This window comes from Megascapheus bottae, chromosome 17 (assembly GCF_031878675.1).
Source record: "Megascapheus bottae isolate mThoBot1 chromosome 17, mThoBot2.hap1, whole genome shotgun sequence".
Lineage (NCBI taxonomy): Eukaryota > Metazoa > Chordata > Mammalia > Rodentia > Geomyidae > Megascapheus > Megascapheus bottae.
Window position 1 is genome coordinate 3,454,534 of NC_143525.1, and position 16,973 is coordinate 3,471,506.

Here is a 16,973-nt window from a genome sequence, read left to right on the forward strand (position 1 = left end):
TGAGGCTCCCAGCCCTCAGCCAGCCCACCTCCGCTTTCTACCGTCCCCGGCTGCCACCTGGCACGCGGCTCACACGGGCAGCTGGGCTGAAGACACAGACTCCATTTTCTGAGAGAGAGGGTAATTTAGAATTTCACTTTTACTTTTGCCATCAACAATATAAAGGATTGAATTTTACTGAGTCTGCAAGATGCTTTAAAAGCCTTAAACGATGCGAGATGTTCACAGCACCTTATCTGCTTTCCAGAGCCCAAATTTCCACTTCGCCGAGGTGGCCAGTCCTGCAATCCGGAATATTAATATGGTTCACTTACTCCCCACATTTTCATTCATGTTTGGCTTTATTAAGATTAATTTTTAAATATTTTCCCTCATTTTCTCTTAGTGGTAGGTGTTCTTGTGCATTCAAAATCGAACCCCAAGTTTTCCCTTGCTAGGCAAGCTACAACTGACTGAGCTCTGCCTTCCAGCCCCAGACGTACTGAAAATTTCAACAAAATTAACTTTATACCAGTTTGTTTTCTTGTTTTGCCAGTCCTGGGGATTGAACTCAGCCTGGGCACTGTCCTTGGACACTTTTTGCTCAAGGCTAGTGCTCTGCCACTTGAGCCACAGCACTTCTGGCTTGTTCTCTGTGTGTGTATGTGGTATGGAGGAATCAAACCCAGGGCTTCATGCATGCTAGGCAAGCACTCTACCACTAGTCCCCACTGCTGGACCCAGGAATTTCTATTCTCATGTTGTTGGTAGAAGCCACCACCTTACTTATTTCCATAGTGATAGGCTCATAAAGTCCTGTTGGAAGGAAGCACCACTGGGCTTTGATTTATACCAGTAATATCTTCCTCAGCACTGGCTCAGCTATCTACTTCTTTTAGCAGTGCTTTTTCAACTAAACCTATAGGTCTGTTCCAAATGAACACCTTGCCAAATCTATTTGCCACTCACAACACAGCCACAGAATCAAAGTGTGGTCTCTATCATGGCTCAGGACACTTTTAAGATTTTCAACACAGGGAGTGTGGCATAGCAGTGGAATGCTTGCCTAACATGCACAAAGCCCTGGGTTTGACTCCTTGGTACCACATACACAAGAAAAAATAGCCAGAAAGTGGCGGTGTGGCTCAAGTGGTAGAGCATTAGCCTTGAGAAAGCCCAATGACAGTGCCCAGGCCCTGAGTACAAGCCCCAGAACTGGGGAAGAGGGGGAGAGGAAGAGAGGGAGGGAGAGAGAGGAGGAAGGAGAGGAGGGGGAGGGGGAGAGGGAGAGACTTTCCTTTTCAACATGAAAAGCCAGGAGCTGGTGGATCACATCTGTAATCCTAGCTACTCTGGAGGTTGAGGATCTCAGTTTGAAGCCAGAAGTAGAGCTTTGGCTCAGCACTAGCTTTGAGAAAAAGAGCTCAGGGACAGTGTCCTGGCCCGAGTTCAAGCCCCACTATTGACAAAATCACAAAATAAAACTAACAAAATAAATGAGCCAGGCATTGGTGGCTCACATCTGTAACAGGAGGCTGAGATCTGAGAATTGCAGTTCAAAGCCAGCCTGGACACTAAAGTCTGTGAAATTCTAATCTCCAATTAACCAACAGGAAACTAGAAATGGTGCTATGGCACAAGGGGTAAGCCTTGAAGCTGAGGCGCTCAGGGACAGTGTGCTAGGTTCCAGTGTTCATGCCCCACAAACAAAAGGAAGGAAGGAAGGAAGGGAGGGAGGGAGGGAGGGAGGGAGGGAGGGAGGGAGGGAGGGAAAAAGAAAAACAAAACATGGGCTGAGCTGTGGCTCAATGACAGACCAGTTGCTTAGGCTTGCAAAACCCGGATTCTAGCCTCAGAACCAAAAACAAATGTGTTAACAAAAACATTGTCAGGCACTGGTAGCTCATGCCTGTCATCTAAGATATCAGGGTTGAGATCTGAGGATTGTGGTTGGAAGCCAGCCCTGGCAGAGTTTGGCCTAGTGATAGAGTGCTTGCCTAGCATGCACAAAGACCCAGGTTTAATTCCTCATTACTACACGCATAGAAAAAAGCCAGAAGTGCTGCTGAGGCTCAAGTGGTAGAGCTCTAGCCTTGATAAAGTCCAAGGACAGTGCTCAGGCCCTGAGTCCAAGCCCCAACTGGCAAAAAAAAGAAAAGTCTAAGATACTCTTCATCTTCCTCCACTAAACTACTCAGAAAAAGCCAGAAGTGGCACTGTGACTTAAGTAGTAGCATGCTAGCCTTGAGCAAAAGCAGCTCAGGGACAGTGCCCAGGCCCTGAGTTCAAACTCCAGGACCAGCAATAAATAATAAACAAGCAGACAAAAATACAATTAATAACGCAGCTTAACACATCTGAAAAAGTGAGTCATGCACACTAGGCAAGCTCCCTAGCATTGAGCTATATCCTAACCTGTACAGAAGAGCCACAGTGCCACTTCCTGCTTTTTCTGCTTATGTGGTACTGAAGAATCAAATCCAGGGCTTCATGCATACAAGACAAGCACTGTACCACAAACCCACCATTCCTAACCCACCAGATTTTTTTTTTTTTTTTTGGTCCATCGTGGGGCTTGAACTCTGGGACTGGGTATTGTCTCTGAGCCCTTCAGCTCAAGGCTACCACCCTACCCTTTGAGCCACAGCACCACTTCCAGCTTTCTAGTGGTTAATTGGAGATAAGAGCTAGGATTACAGGTGTGAGCCACCACACCCAACTTCAGAAAAAAAAAATTTAAGAGTAAAATTAGAAAGGGAGAGTGATACAGTAGAGGTAAAATTGATTGGAACATATAGCAAAGTTGTGGAACTTCATCAATGAAGCCCCACTCTGTATAATACCTTACATTTTGGGAGATAACCTGCTGTGCGTTAAAGTCTGTGAGACTCTTAGCTCCAATTACAGAAAAATCGAGAAGTGGCACTGTAGCTCAAGAGGTAGAGCAGTAGCCTTGAGCAAAAGGAGGTCAGAGGCAGTACCCAGGCCCAGAGTTCAAGCCCCAGTAGTGATAAAAAATAAACAAAACAAATTAAAAACAACAACATAAACCTGGCTTTTTACCTTATAGATTCTATTAAGGTTTTTTTTTAGATTGATATCAACTTTCAGATTACATCTTCAAAAAAGTGCTAATATCCAACTGCTTCTGCTCACAGTGAATGTTGTCCTTAAAAGCTATGCATATTAAAAAAAAGTGATACAGAAGACACATCAATGTTCAAAGAATTAAAACAAAATGTTAAATTTAATGCAATAATAACAATATTCTGAGGATAAATAAATCCACAACAGACTCTAGTTTGAATTTTTTTCCTTTCTTTGCAGAGAGAATGGTTTTCTGAAAGCACATAGGACTGAAGATGTCAAAACAAAACTGAATGTCCAGGTGGAACAGGCCTGGTGCTCCCTGCTGCCCTCCTCACGCTATCAGCCACCAAGGTGACGTTCGCCTGTGCAACTCAGGATGGGCATTCGTTTCAGGAGTAGCTGGAGGGCTTGTTTCCTGAATCATCTTCTTGTGAGCCCATACTCTGTGAAGGGGAAAGCAAACGTGGTCTATGATTGCTTTTCTTAGGGGGTCTCAACCCTAAACAAGCATGACAGCTATTTATTCCCTGTACTTCCCACAGGAAGGCACCCTGGGAATGACAGTAGTGTCAACCTGGGATCAACATGGGGGACCTGCTTGCACATTCCTAAGCATACATCTAATGTTGTAGACAACAACCCTCCCCCACTTTTGGTACTCAGGGTCTTGTACTTTCATTTGGCTTTTGCTCAAGGCTGGCCACTTTACCACTTGAGCCATATCTCCACTTCCAGCTTTTTGCTAGTAAATGGAAATGAGAGTCCCTCGGATTTGTTTTCTCCAGCTGGCTTCAAACTGTAATCCTCAGATCTCAACCTCCAGAGTAACTAGGATTACAGGTGTGAGCCACCAGTACCCAGCTGTGATTATGGTTTTCAAGGACAACCAACCAAGTAATTAATAACCGAAAACTAACTTCCTGTGCCTGAGGTTGGAGAAAGGAGGCAACCATTGTCCTTCTCCACCTGATAGTTTTGTCGCATCAAGGGAACCCCATTCACCTTTTGCACGAACTGGGGGTTCACTGTGATCTCCTGGTCCATGGCCTTCAGCCGCTCATCCAGCTCTATGCACTTCAGCATCTGCATGACAGAACTCAGGGTCAGCAAGGTGGCGTGGGTCAGTCATACCCCTGGAATCCCAACTGTTCTTAGATGTGCCAGAGGTTCACAATTCCTAATCTGGAACTTCAGCACTAACAGGTTTTCAAGTCAGAACGCTGTGAATTCAGAGTGCTATTTAAGTAGTGATGTATTCTATCTAACACCCCAGCAGTCAGAGCAGCACCTATAGTCAAATACATCAACATCTTTTCCAGTGAAACTGAAGCATATTTAAACTAAGTGTGAAGACTATACATCATTTCAGGTGACATTTTCCATTCATGAATTGCCAAAATGATTTCTAGTTTCTAGCTTTTAATTGCAAGAAAGGAATTGTATGTATGTGTTGCTTTTAAGTTTCTGAATGTGACATAAATTCAATAACTTTACTCAGAGATAAGAAACGCAAATGCCTAATGGCACCTCATAGCCAGAACACAGAGCAGCACTGTTGGCAGCAGGGGAGACCTATGCTGCTACCAACAGGACACTCCAGTGTCATCCTCCTCCTGCTTCCCCTGCCCCTACTACGCCTGACACAGAAGAGATGCTTTCTGACCACCCCCTATCTAGACATCCATAGACACAAGGCTACCTTGTGGCAGTTGGGTACAGATAACATTGTAGTAGAGCCTTCAAAGTGTCTCTGGAATTAAAGTAGGCATTGGTGAGCCTGTTAAGAAGTCTAACCTAACCTACCATTCAGTGTAGCCATCCAGAAGAGTTTGAAGCAGCCCATTTTTTAAGTAGCTTGCTAAATAGTGTTCTTAAGTTGGAAACTATCTTGAACTAAAACTATGTTGGAGCAGTATTTCCAGTACAGCACCTAAGCCATCAATCAAAAATGCCCAAACCTGGCAACACATTTACCTCCTGATCGATGTTATGAAGCATGGCTGGGTTATTATATTTTTCAGGATTATCATGAAAACTGACCATACCGTCCTTCTGATTAATACTTGCAAAAATTTCACCATCTTCTATCTATAAAGAAAAAAAATCAAGAAAGAATTCTAGACCTGAACACCATGTGAATTTAGTCATTGGATATAACCAAGAAAAGCACAGAGGTCAACACATAAGTAAATTCAGGAATCTACTTCATTATTGGCAACCCTAGGATTTGAACTCAAGGCTTCTGGCAGTCTCAATTTTGCCAGGACCAGACTACAACTGGTTCTTCTAACTACAACTCTCATGTAGCTGGGGCCACAGAAGGGTGGGATTGAGGGAATATGCCTCCATGCTGACTTAACCACTACAAGGTAAACAATCTGTGTCATCCCAAAAGGAAACCTAATATCCTTTGTATCTACTCCCCATTCATTTGTCCCCATAGCCCCTGGAAATCACTAATCTGCCTTCTATGAATCTGCTTGTACTAGGTACTTTCCATACATGGCCCTTTTCTCAGCATAACACAGTGGAAGTATCCTTACGTTTTTCTCTTTTGTACAATGAGGTATTAAACTCAGGACCTTATACATAGTAGGCAAATGCTCTCCCCTTCTCTCTGTTTTTGGAGACAGTCTTGCTATGCAATTCACACTGACCTTGAACTCACAATGCTCCTGCTTCAGCCTCTCAAGTTTTGTTGAGATTACAGGCATGAGCCACAACACTCAGCTCTTACATCTTTTTTTTTTTTTAAAAAAAAAAAAAGACTTGAACTCAGAGCCTGGCAGTGTCCCTTAGCTTTTTTATTCAAGGTTGGCACTTCTTTAATTAGAGATAAGCATCTCTGATTTGTCAGACCAGGCTGGCTTCAAACTGTGATCCTCAGAGCTCAGCATCCTAAGTAGCTAGGGAAATAGATAAAAACCTCTAGCACCTGGATTTTTTTTTTTTTTTTTTTTGCCAATCCTGGGCCTTGAACTCAGGGCCTGGGCACTGTCCTTGGGCTTTCTCAAGGCTAGAGCTCTACCACTAGAGCCACAACACTTCCAGCTTTTCTTTATATATGTGGTACCAAGGAATCGAACCCAGGTCTTCATGCATGCTAGGCAAGCATTCTACCAATAAGCCAAACTCCCGGCCTATGGTTTTTTTTGTTTGTTTTTTAATGCTGGTACTGGGGCTTAAACTCAGGAACTAAAACTCTAGCTCAGCTTTTTTTTGCCCTTGGCTGACACTTTACTACTTGAACTGTGCCTCCAATTCTAATATTTTCCTGGTTAAATTGCAGCTAACAGTCTCTCAAACTTTTCTGCCCAGGCTGCCTTCAAGATACAATCCTCAGATCCCAGACTCCTGACTAATAAGATCATGGTGTGAGCTACCAGTGCCAAGTTTCCTGCCCTCATATCTCTAAACACCCATTACACTGAGACACAATTTATATTACAGCTGCCATTTTACGAAGTGAAGACCTAACAGGGCTCTGGTTGCTCACACCTGTAAACCGAGTTACTTTGGAGGCTTAGATCTAAGGACTGAGGTTTAAAGCCTATTTCAAGCAGAAAAATCCATGAGACTCTTAGCTCCAATAAACTACTTTGAAAAAGCTGGAAGTGGAGCTGTGGCTCAAGTGGTAAAGAGCCTTGAGCACAAAGAGACTCAGGGATATCATTCAGACCCCCAGTTGAATCCAGTTGTGGGGATTTAACTCTTGGACTGGGTATTGTCCTTGAGCTCTTCAGCTCAAGGTTACTGCTCTACCACTTTTGGCCACAGCACCACTTTTGGTTTTGTGTCAGTTAATTGGAGATAAGAGCCTCATGGAGACTTTTCTGTTCGGGCTGGCTTTGAACCATGATCCTCAGATATTAGCCTCCTGAGCAGCCAGGATTACAGGCGTGAGCCACTGACGCTCGGGTAATATATATATATATATATATTTCCCCCCCATAAAGGCAGTTCCTTGCAGTAATACAAAGAAAACAGAAAAAGCTCAGTTAGCAGCCATGACTTGGAAATACTACAGAGTTTAGGGGATTTGACCAGATGTAATAGTAGTAACTGACTTTAGAGTTCCCATTCTTCTCCTTCTTGATTTATTCCACACTGAATATATACATATAAATAAATTGGGGGGGATGGGCTGACACTAGGATTTGAACTCAAGATCTACCACTTAAAAATATGCCCCACTAAACCCCTTTTGTGTTTCAGAAATAGACACTATTTCTGAATAGGGCTTCATGTTTTTGCCAGCCTTGAACCAGACTTGTTGCGACCATCTCCTTAGCAGCTAGGATTATAGGCACAGGCCACTACATGCAGCAGCGCCATTACTGTTAAAAGGATACAAATCTACTAGTTAAAATGTTTAAATGAAAACACACATACCATATGTAGAACATATTTTTCTGCTTCTTGAGGTCCAGATAACTGCACACGACTTGCCATATCTTGCAACGATAGTGTTAAGAAGGTCTGAAAATCAGAAGTAAATTAATCACAGGTAGAAATAACAGAAGACAAACTTTTCAAAATGTGTAGTTTTGGGGGAATGGAAGTGGCTTAGTGGTATAGTGCTTGCCTAGCATGCATGAAGCCCTGCGTTCTACCACATCAACAGAAAAGGCCAGGAGTAGCACTGTGGCTCAAGTGGTAGAGTGCTAGCCTTGAGCAAAAGAAGCTCAGAGAGTGTCCAGGCTGAGTTCAAAGCCCCAGAACTGGCAAAAACAAAAACAAAAAAACGTAATTTTCTCCATTGTTACACAAAATAAGTATTAGTTTAAAATGGATGGAGCCCAATAGTTAGTTATAGCCAAAGAAAATCCTAAGTAGGTTAATGACAAAGGCTTAATTTAATATATGTACATATTAATATATGTATGTATAGTGCTGTTAACAAGAAAAATGCCAAAGTCCCTAAAGTTATAAAGAGTAAAGACATGAAAAAAGGACTTGACAACATGTGAAAAAAATGTTCATCACAATGACCATTACAAAAATATAAAGTAAAGCTATATCAAGATTCTATTTTATACACTTGCTGAGGCTCCTGAAAGTTTGATAACAATGGCACACTGCACCAGTGAAGGTGTGAGGAGCAGGCCCCCAGTGCAGGCTGGCAGGAATGTACACAGATGATAGGAAGATGAGCCAGCAGTACCCTTAATCTAGCAACACACAGGTCACCTGACCTGAGAAATGGATCTTATATATAATTTCCTCTTTCTGTAAGAAAACAGTGTTTACTATAATGAAAGACCAGAAATCATCTCTGTGTTCACAGAGGATTATGCTTAAGTAAAGCACATCCATACGAATGGACTACTCTACAGTTGTTTAAAAAAATGTAAGACCATCTTTTATGAAGGAAGGAATCCAAGATACATACATTAAGCAAGGAAAAAGCTGCTTAACAGAGGATATGACATGCTAACAGCTGAATAAAGGAGAAGACTACATGTACGTATGTGCACGTGTACACAAGCAATTGTGTGCCCATGTGCATTCATGTCCAAATGGGCTACCTCTAGAAAGCACTGCAAACACTCATTAGAAATACTGGGTTGTCAGATGGCCCTCAGTAGACGAATGGAATTCTATGCTGCCATCAGAAAGAATGACATTGCCTAATTTGTAAGGAAATGGAAAGACTTGGAAAAAATCATATTAAGTGAAGTAAGTGAGACCCAAAGAAACATAGGCTCCATGATTTCCTTCATTTTTAATAATTAGTATACATCTAGGACTCTCTTAGCAGAGGATCACAATAGCTCAAAAGCTATGTACATATGATCATACAGGATGAGACTAAACAAAATGAACTCTAGGATATGGAAACAAGAGGTTTGTGATTATTGTCCTTAATGTACTATGTTATTCCTTTTCCCTTTTTTTTCCTCTTATAGTTAATCTCATATATCTGACTTTGTTACCCGGTATATTTTATATATGTTTATTTGTTTATTTGAAATAAGGAAGGGGGGGCAAGATGATTGGGAGGGGTTGTGGGGGTAGAAAACAGGAACAAAAACATGAGAAGGGGTATCTATGTGCAAGAAGTAATGCACCCACTACTTGATGAATTAACTGTAACCTAACAAATTAAATGTAACTCTATACATTACCCCAACAATAACATTAAACTTAAAGAAATATTGGGTTATTTGTAGGGAAAGACTAAAAAGTCACTGGGATACAGAAACAGAACAAAGATCTCTATTATCCTTTGAATTTTGTATTATAAGTGTATTATCTATTAAATAAAGTAGAATAAAATCACATTTTCCTTCAAAATCAAAGCTCTTCTTTTAGTGCAGGTACCGCGGCTTGAACTCAGGGTTTTGCACTGTCACTTGACTCTTTAATTCATTGCTTTCACAGTTGCTTCTGCAACTGAAGCCACAGTTCCAACTTTTTTGCTGGTTAATTAGATCTAAAAGTCTCAAATTTGTCTGCCTGGATCCTTGGATCTCAGCTTCCTGAATAGCTAGGATTATGGGTGTGAGCCACCAGCCCTATGTCAAAATTTTTAAACAAGAGAATCAGAGGAAAGGCTGCACTCTTGCAAAGCACAAAGGAAAGCAAGGTTTACAACTGCTCTATTTGGGATTTGATGAAAAATGTCAATTTTAGGAACAAATTCTTTTTTCAGTGGCAACTGATAAAATTTACAACAATGATATTTTCAGAGTCAGGCATATTAAAACCTTAGTCTTGAAATTCCCCCCCAGTATTGGGGATCAAACCCAAGGCCTCAGAGGCATAGCAGGTAAGCACTCTATCACTAAGCTATACTCTCCGATCAAAATTCTTTATAAGGCAATGATTTTTAAAATCTTCATAGTTTGGAAACTGGATAGCATCCGGTGCCCAAGGCCTTGGGTTCAATCCCCACTAATTCCATAAAATAGGGGAATAATATCCAAGGAACTGAAATTATTACTAAGAAGTAACAAAGTAGTTTAACACTAAGAAATACTGAGATTTCAAGACTATAAAACTATCATTTGCCTATCTCAGAATAAGTAGGAATTTCCATGATCCCTTCACACAAGGGACTACTATTACTATGACTCAGGTTCATGTCCACAGAAAAGACATGCAAAGCAGCAAGCTAAATAAAGAATAACATATAGAACATAGCCTCAATTACATGCAACTGAATTTTTACAAGATACAAAATGTGGATAATCTGCACACTAGAGGCAGCATATAAAACCCTCAGTCAAGGATCCTGTATGCTTGATTTCAGCTAGCAATGCCACTGGATGTACTTCTAGCACTACATTAATGCAGTCTACAGGTCAAAATTGTTGCTACTGCCTTATCCCTAGAACCACAGCCCCACTTCTCCTTTTCTAGTGATTAATTGGAGATAAGAGTCTCATGCTTTTTAGTGCCCATCCATCCTCAGGATCCTCAGATCTCAGCCTCCTGAGTAGCTAGGATTACAGGCCTGAGCCACTACACCTGGCTGTTCTGTTTTATTTTTTGTGAGAGTTCTAGGGCTTGAACTCAGGGCCTGGGCACTCTCTCTGAGCTATTGTGCTCATGGCCTGAGCTCTACCATTTGAACCACAGTTCCACTGTCAGCTTTTTTGGTGGTTCATTGGAAATAGTCTCATAGACTTTCCTGCTCTGTCTGGCTTCGAACCTCTATCCTCTCATCTCAGCCTACTAAATAGCTAGGATTACAGGTATGAACCACTGATGTCCCAGCTCAGGCTATGAGTTTTGGGGTTTTTTGTTTATTTATTTGTTTTGCTAGTTCTGGGGCTAGAACTCAGGGCCTGGGCACTGTCCTTGAGCTTTCTCCACGCTAGCACTCTACCACTTAGCCACAGCACGACTTCTGGCTTTTTCTGTATGTATGTTACCAAGGAACTGAACCCACAGCTCCAGGCATGCTATGCAAACACTCTACTACTAGGCCACACTTTCTGGCCACAGGCTATGACTTTTTGAAAAGCTTCTGACTTTCAAGAAGTTTCAAGGAGTTTGGCCTAGTGGTAGAGTGCTTGCCTAGCATCCACAAAGACTTAGGTTCGATTCCTTAATACCACATACATAGAAAAAGCCAGAAATGGTGGTATGTCTCAAGTGGTAGAGCTCTAGTTTTGAGAAAACCCTTGGGGCCTGACCCCAAGACTAACAAAAGAAGAAAGAAAAAAAGAAAGAAAGAGGCTTCACTTGGGAAGAAAATCCTTGGCTCTTTTCTGCTTTTATTATTCTGGCACTAGGACCTAATGCATAGTGTAGAAGCCATCATCACAAATTTACATTTTGAATTAGGTATGTGTTAATGCAGCATTCCTGCTTCCTGTACTGTAAGGTGGTCCTCCCCTACTGCCCTCTATCAGTGTTCATAAGCCCAGAGCTCTACAATATCCCATAAGTCAGTACTTGAAGGATCCAGGACAAAATGACTTGGTGAGTTACTGCTTTAGCCCTGGCCTGAATACCCTGAGACCCTTCCTGTTTGTTTGGTCAAATTCTTGCTCTCAGTTTTCCTATCTAAAACAGAAAAGTGTATTTTACTATTCAGACATTTCAAGTTACAACCTACCAACAATTCTCAAGTGAAGACTTGTATCTGAACTTCAAATAAAAGCTGACAACTGCTGCAGCAATGCCTTGTTGGTCCTTTCAGTCTGAGAGTCAATTTTTTCCTGGCTAACTGGTCACATTTTTTTTTCTTTCCTGAGTTGCTTTTCTTTTTCATTTTCTCTGTTCTTCTCTTACAAGTTAATGTTTTACAAATTCTCTGATTTCCTTATGATTCAGCAAACTTTATATTACTCTCTCCCGAGTATTCAGAGGAAATTCCTCCCTACTCAGTGACACTCTTTCTCCTCCACAGCGCATGTCCTTAATCACCTGCCCATCTGCCCAACTCCTCTCCTAGTCCTTGCACTGCTAAGTCAATCACTACTTCTAATTGCTGGAGAGAGCCTGGCCACAAACAGTACCTGTTCTTCCTACAAGTCCTCCCCCCATTACAGATGTGGATAGGGAAGATCACACTAGCTGTCACCTGCTGAGTCTCCAACCACACTTCTCACCAGAATAAAAGCAATGTCCTATTCGCTTAAGATACTCTTATTCCAATTACTTGCAGCAGCATGCTTTTTGAATACAGGTGATTGGTTGCCTTCTTATGCTTCTCTGTATGATTTAAGCAATAATAAGAGCATTTTCATGCTTTGAGACTGACCTCAAGTAATCCTCCCACCTAGGCCTTCTGAGTAGATAAGCCAGCACATATTTTCTACAATCAAAAAGTATCAGTCCTTTTATTTTTGTGCCATTCCTGGAGCTTGAACTCGGGGCACTATCCCTGGGCTTTTTAGCTCAAGGCTAGCTAGAGTTCTACCATTTGAGCCACAGTTCCAATTCTGGTTTCTGGTGGTTAATTAGAGATAAGTCTCACAAGTCTTTCCTGACTGGGCTGGCTTCGAACAGCAGATCCTCAGATCTCATTCTCCTGAGTAGCTAGAATAACAGGTATGAATCACTGGCACCTAGAAAACATCAATTATTTTAAACTTGAAAATAGAAACTTAAGAACCAGGCATGGTAAAGCATGCCTATAATCCCAGGACACAGGAGGATACAGCAGGAAGATCAAGTTCAAAGCCTTTCTGGATAGTGAGACTACTGTCTCAAAACGAAACAAAACAAAACAAAAAAACTGTATGTAATTTCTTTATGTCCTAGAATTCAACTGCATGTGATTTATACAGCCTTGGCCTAAAGGTCATGTCAAGAGTCATATTATGTTTAAATAAGATGTTCAAGAAGAGATCAGCACAACCTAAGAAGTTCAAGGCCAATTATCACTAGCACCCCTAACTGCCCATATGGAACTGGTGACCCCTTCAGGGCTACTTTTTCTGCCTCCCAGTGTAGCCGTATCTCCTACCTTGCTTCCTCTTCACCTGCTCCTCTTCTCAAATACCCTGCTCTAGCCCTGAAAAGACCAAAAGGTATCAATCAAACTCCTTCTAAGAACCCATATGCAACAGAGTTCTCTCTTAGTATAGAAATCCTGCCACACTTATCTCTGGACCTGCTTCCTCTATGCTGAAAGGGAAAGAGAAGAAACCAGGCCCATGACAGTCTGGAGACACCATCCAAGGGCCACGCTTGCCTCACCTTTGTTAGCCTCTGAATATTCTTCTTATAGAGAGATGACAGGCACTGCTTCACCAGTCCCATGTTGTTATCGCGGGTGAAAGTTTCGCTGTGCTTGTTCACCAGGTTTTGCAGTTCTGAGGGGTTATTGGTTGAATAAACTTGTGCTAATTCATGGTATGCATTACTGAGGGGCTAAAAGTTTGGAAATAAGGGGAAAAAATCAGATTAAAGCTTTAAAGAACTAAAACTTAGATAAGAAAAATGAACTTATAGAATTCTATTTTGAGCAAATCTATTTCATGCTCTTCTGATCAACTTACAATTTACCTAAAGCAAATGCCTAGCTTTTAAGACAAAATTCACTTCAAGTAATTTACCAAGAAAACTTTATTATCATCAATAATTGAAAAGCAGGTTGAAAGATGGACTTTTTTCCCCTCTATCAGTGTTTCTATGCTTTTCTATTGCTTAGTCCTACTAAGAATAAAGAAGGTAAAGCATCCATCTTCCCTAACTCTCTCACATATACCTCATCACCTGCAGTGGAACAATTTATAATTTCTATTAAGCAATTGAGGCAGAGTTCTAAGAGAATGTGTATAGGTCTTGAGAAGCTCAGCCATCAGCCATGTTTAAACCCACCTCTGACCTTGAAGTACTGCTCCTTTGAACTTCAATGGTTATCATTGTAAGTTATTAAGTAATATGAGTATAGGCTATAGAGGCCCTGAACATGAAGACTTTACTTTTATGAAGCATGCCTTCTAAAACAGGCCTGCCGAAGGGTCAGTAGAGGGACCCACAACAGCTCTCCACAGTGCTGAGGCTAGCTGTCCTAAACCTACACTGCTTACCACTCTTTGATTGGAGTATCTTTTTTTTTTTTTTTGGTGGATTGTGGGGGTTGAACTCGGCCTGTACGCTGTCCCTGAGCTCTTCAGTTCAAGGCTAGCACCTTACCCTTAAACCAAGCCCCACTCGCCATTTTCTAGAGGCTAATTGGAGATAAAGAGTTTCAGGTCCTTTTGTGCCGGGGCTGGCTTTAAACCTTGATCCTCAGATCTCAGCCTCCTGAGTAGCTAGGATTGCACCTAGGATTGCAGGCGTGAGCTATGTCGCTGGACTGAAGTATCTTTTTATCTACTCACCCCTTGCCTGTGACCAGCTAACCAGAGCCCTGAGAGCCACACAGGGCTCTTGGGTAAAGAACATTTAGCTGTCTTGAATAAGCCAGAATGAAATCTCATCAGGAAGATTTTCAGGCCTGATATTCCTAAAACTTTTGAATTTTGTTTTAAGGATAAGGGTAAAAATTACTATCAAAATGACTAAGCCAGGTGTGGTGGGACTCTTATCTCCAAGTAACCTCTAGAAAATGGGAAGTGGGGCTTGGCTCAAGGGTACGGCAATAGCCTTGAACTGAAGAGCTCAGGGACAGTGCCCAGGCCAATGACCCCCCCCACACACACACACACAAAAAGACTATACTCATAATCCCTTCCAAGTGTCAATTTTTATAAATGTGTACTTTATAAAAAATAAGGTATTTTAAAAATACTGTCACAAAGCTGGGTTGTCAGAACTAGAACAAAAAAGTACAGTGAGACAGAGCTGTGGTCTTCATACTGGAGCTCTAGTAAGATGTTCCCACATTTGAAAAGGTAGAGTTCAATCCAATCAACATCATCCCCCTCTACCCCTCCTCTCTCCTAGCGTTTTGGCTTAAATGTAATGAGGAAATCAAAATTGAAAAAATCAACCCTTATAAAACAGCTTAAATACCTGCCATCTTAGTACTTAGTCTAAAAAGAGCATTCTGAGAAATGTTCTTTGCAGCAGATAAGCAGAGTGTTTGTGGACTAGAATGAAGCTAGGTACACTGACTAACTGAAATGCTACAGGGCAGTTAATAAGGGTCTGCTAATCTGAAACTGCTTGGGAAACTGCTTAATCATTATAAAATAAAATTAGAGACATGTCATTAAAATTTATGTATATATCATATACAAAAATTAATTTTAATAACTCACCTTAATAAATCTACCCACAATTTGAGATGTATATTTTGGTAGCTGTTGTACTTTGCCAAGTAATATCAAAGACACTAGAATATACTTTTTGTATGATTCCAACATGATATGACTGACGGCCATGGCAGGAGTAGTTATAGCCTGAGTAAGAGAAGAATGTATAGTGTCAAGAAACAGTACACTGCAGGAAGAAACAGCAAGAGGTAATGACTCATTATTACTTGCATATGTGGGGATGCATACATGCACCAATCCTGGGACTTGAGCTCAGGACCCGGACACTGTCCCTGAGCTTTTTTGTCCAAGGCCAGTGCTTCTACCACTTGAATCACAGCTCTACTTCCAGTTTTTGGGTGGTTAATTGAAGATAAAGAGTCTCAAGGGCCAAGAGTTTAGCCTAATGGTAGAGTGTTTGCCTAGCATGCACAAAGACCAGGGTTCAATTCCTCGATACCACATACAGAGAAAAGCCAGAAGTGGTGCTGTGGCTCAAGTGGTAGAGTATTACCTTGAGGAAAAAGGCCAAGGGCAGTGCTCAGATCCTGAGATCAAGCCCCAGGGGTGGCCAAAAAAAAAGATAAGAGTCTCACAGACTTTCCTGTCAAGGTTCACTTCAAACCTCAATCCTCAAATTTTAGCAACCTGAAGAGTTAAGGTTACAAGTGTGAGCCACCAATACCTGACGCATTATTATTATTATTCCCTTATAAGTTTCCTTAATTAAATTAGAATCTAGTCCTATCAGTAGAAAATAATTTAAAGCACTATATAAAGCAGTCTCATGAATAATAAAAACTTACATTTCTGGGCCGGGAGTTTGGCCTAGTGGTATAGTGCCTGCCTAGCATGCACGAAGACCCAGGTTCAATTCCTTGATACCACATATACATAGAAAAAGCCGGAAATGGTGCTGTGGCTCAAGTGGTAGAGCTCTAGCCTTGAGAAAAATCTAAGGACAGTGCTCAGGCCCTGAGTTCAAGCCCAGGACTGGCAAAAAAGAAAATTATTTTCATAACTGTGAATCAAATTTATTCATGGAGCATTAACTGCTATCAATTCATATAAACTTACTTGTCCCATACCTGATGAGCTTCTAGTTTTCATTTTGGCCAAAGATCTGATGCCAGATGGTGTTTTGTGAGCCTGACCTATGATTATTATTATTATTATTTTGCCAGTCCTGGGGCTTAAACTTGAGCTTGAGCACTATCCCTGAGCTTTTGCTCTACCATTTGAGCCACAGCACCACTTCTGGCTTTTTCTAAGTATGTGGTACCAAGGAATTGAACCCAGGTTCAATTGTGTATGCTAGGCAAGCATTCTATCACTAGGCCAAACTCCCAGCCTGTGGCTCATTTATTTTTTCTTTTTTGCCAGTCCTGGGGCTTGAACTCAGGGCCTGGGCACTATCCTTGAGCTTTCTCATGGCTGGTGTTCTATCACTTGAGCCACAGCACCACTTCCAGCTTTATTACATGTTTTAGTGTTGACATATGTCTTCATTTTTCTTACCCGTATATTCTTAGGAGTAAAACATGGTAACTCCAGGTTTTTCTGTCCTTCTCTTTTTGGGGGGAGTGGAGTAGGGGTGTACAGATTGTTAAGTAGATAAAGTAAGTACTCCACCATTGAGCTACACTCCCAAACACTGAGTTTAACTGCCAACTTCATTTCCAAAGTAATTGTGTCATTTTACAAGCTTGCCAGTAAATTATGAAAGTTCTTAATTTTGTA

The 16,973-nt window shown here is 41.4% G+C and overlaps 1 protein-coding gene across 1 annotated transcript in view; it reads right to left on the reverse strand.

Annotated features, from left to right (window-relative positions):
• Positions 1 to 3,198: 3,198 nt before the first annotated feature.
• Cops3 (COP9 signalosome subunit 3) overlaps positions 3,199 to 16,973 on the reverse strand; it is a 31,974-nt gene continuing 18,199 nt past the window's right edge. Inside the window, exons 7-12 of the mRNA XM_090349397.1 lie at positions 15,240 to 15,380; positions 13,228 to 13,401; positions 7,462 to 7,548; positions 5,044 to 5,157; positions 4,072 to 4,152; positions 3,199 to 3,512 (exon numbers count right to left, since the gene is read on the reverse strand). Coding sequence (XP_090205523.1) covers positions 3,459 to 3,512; positions 4,072 to 4,152; positions 5,044 to 5,157; positions 7,462 to 7,548; positions 13,228 to 13,401; positions 15,240 to 15,380 — 651 coding nt within the window. The 3' untranslated portion in view covers positions 3,199 to 3,458. The remainder of the gene's footprint in view (positions 3,513 to 4,071; positions 4,153 to 5,043; positions 5,158 to 7,461; positions 7,549 to 13,227; positions 13,402 to 15,239; positions 15,381 to 16,973) is intronic.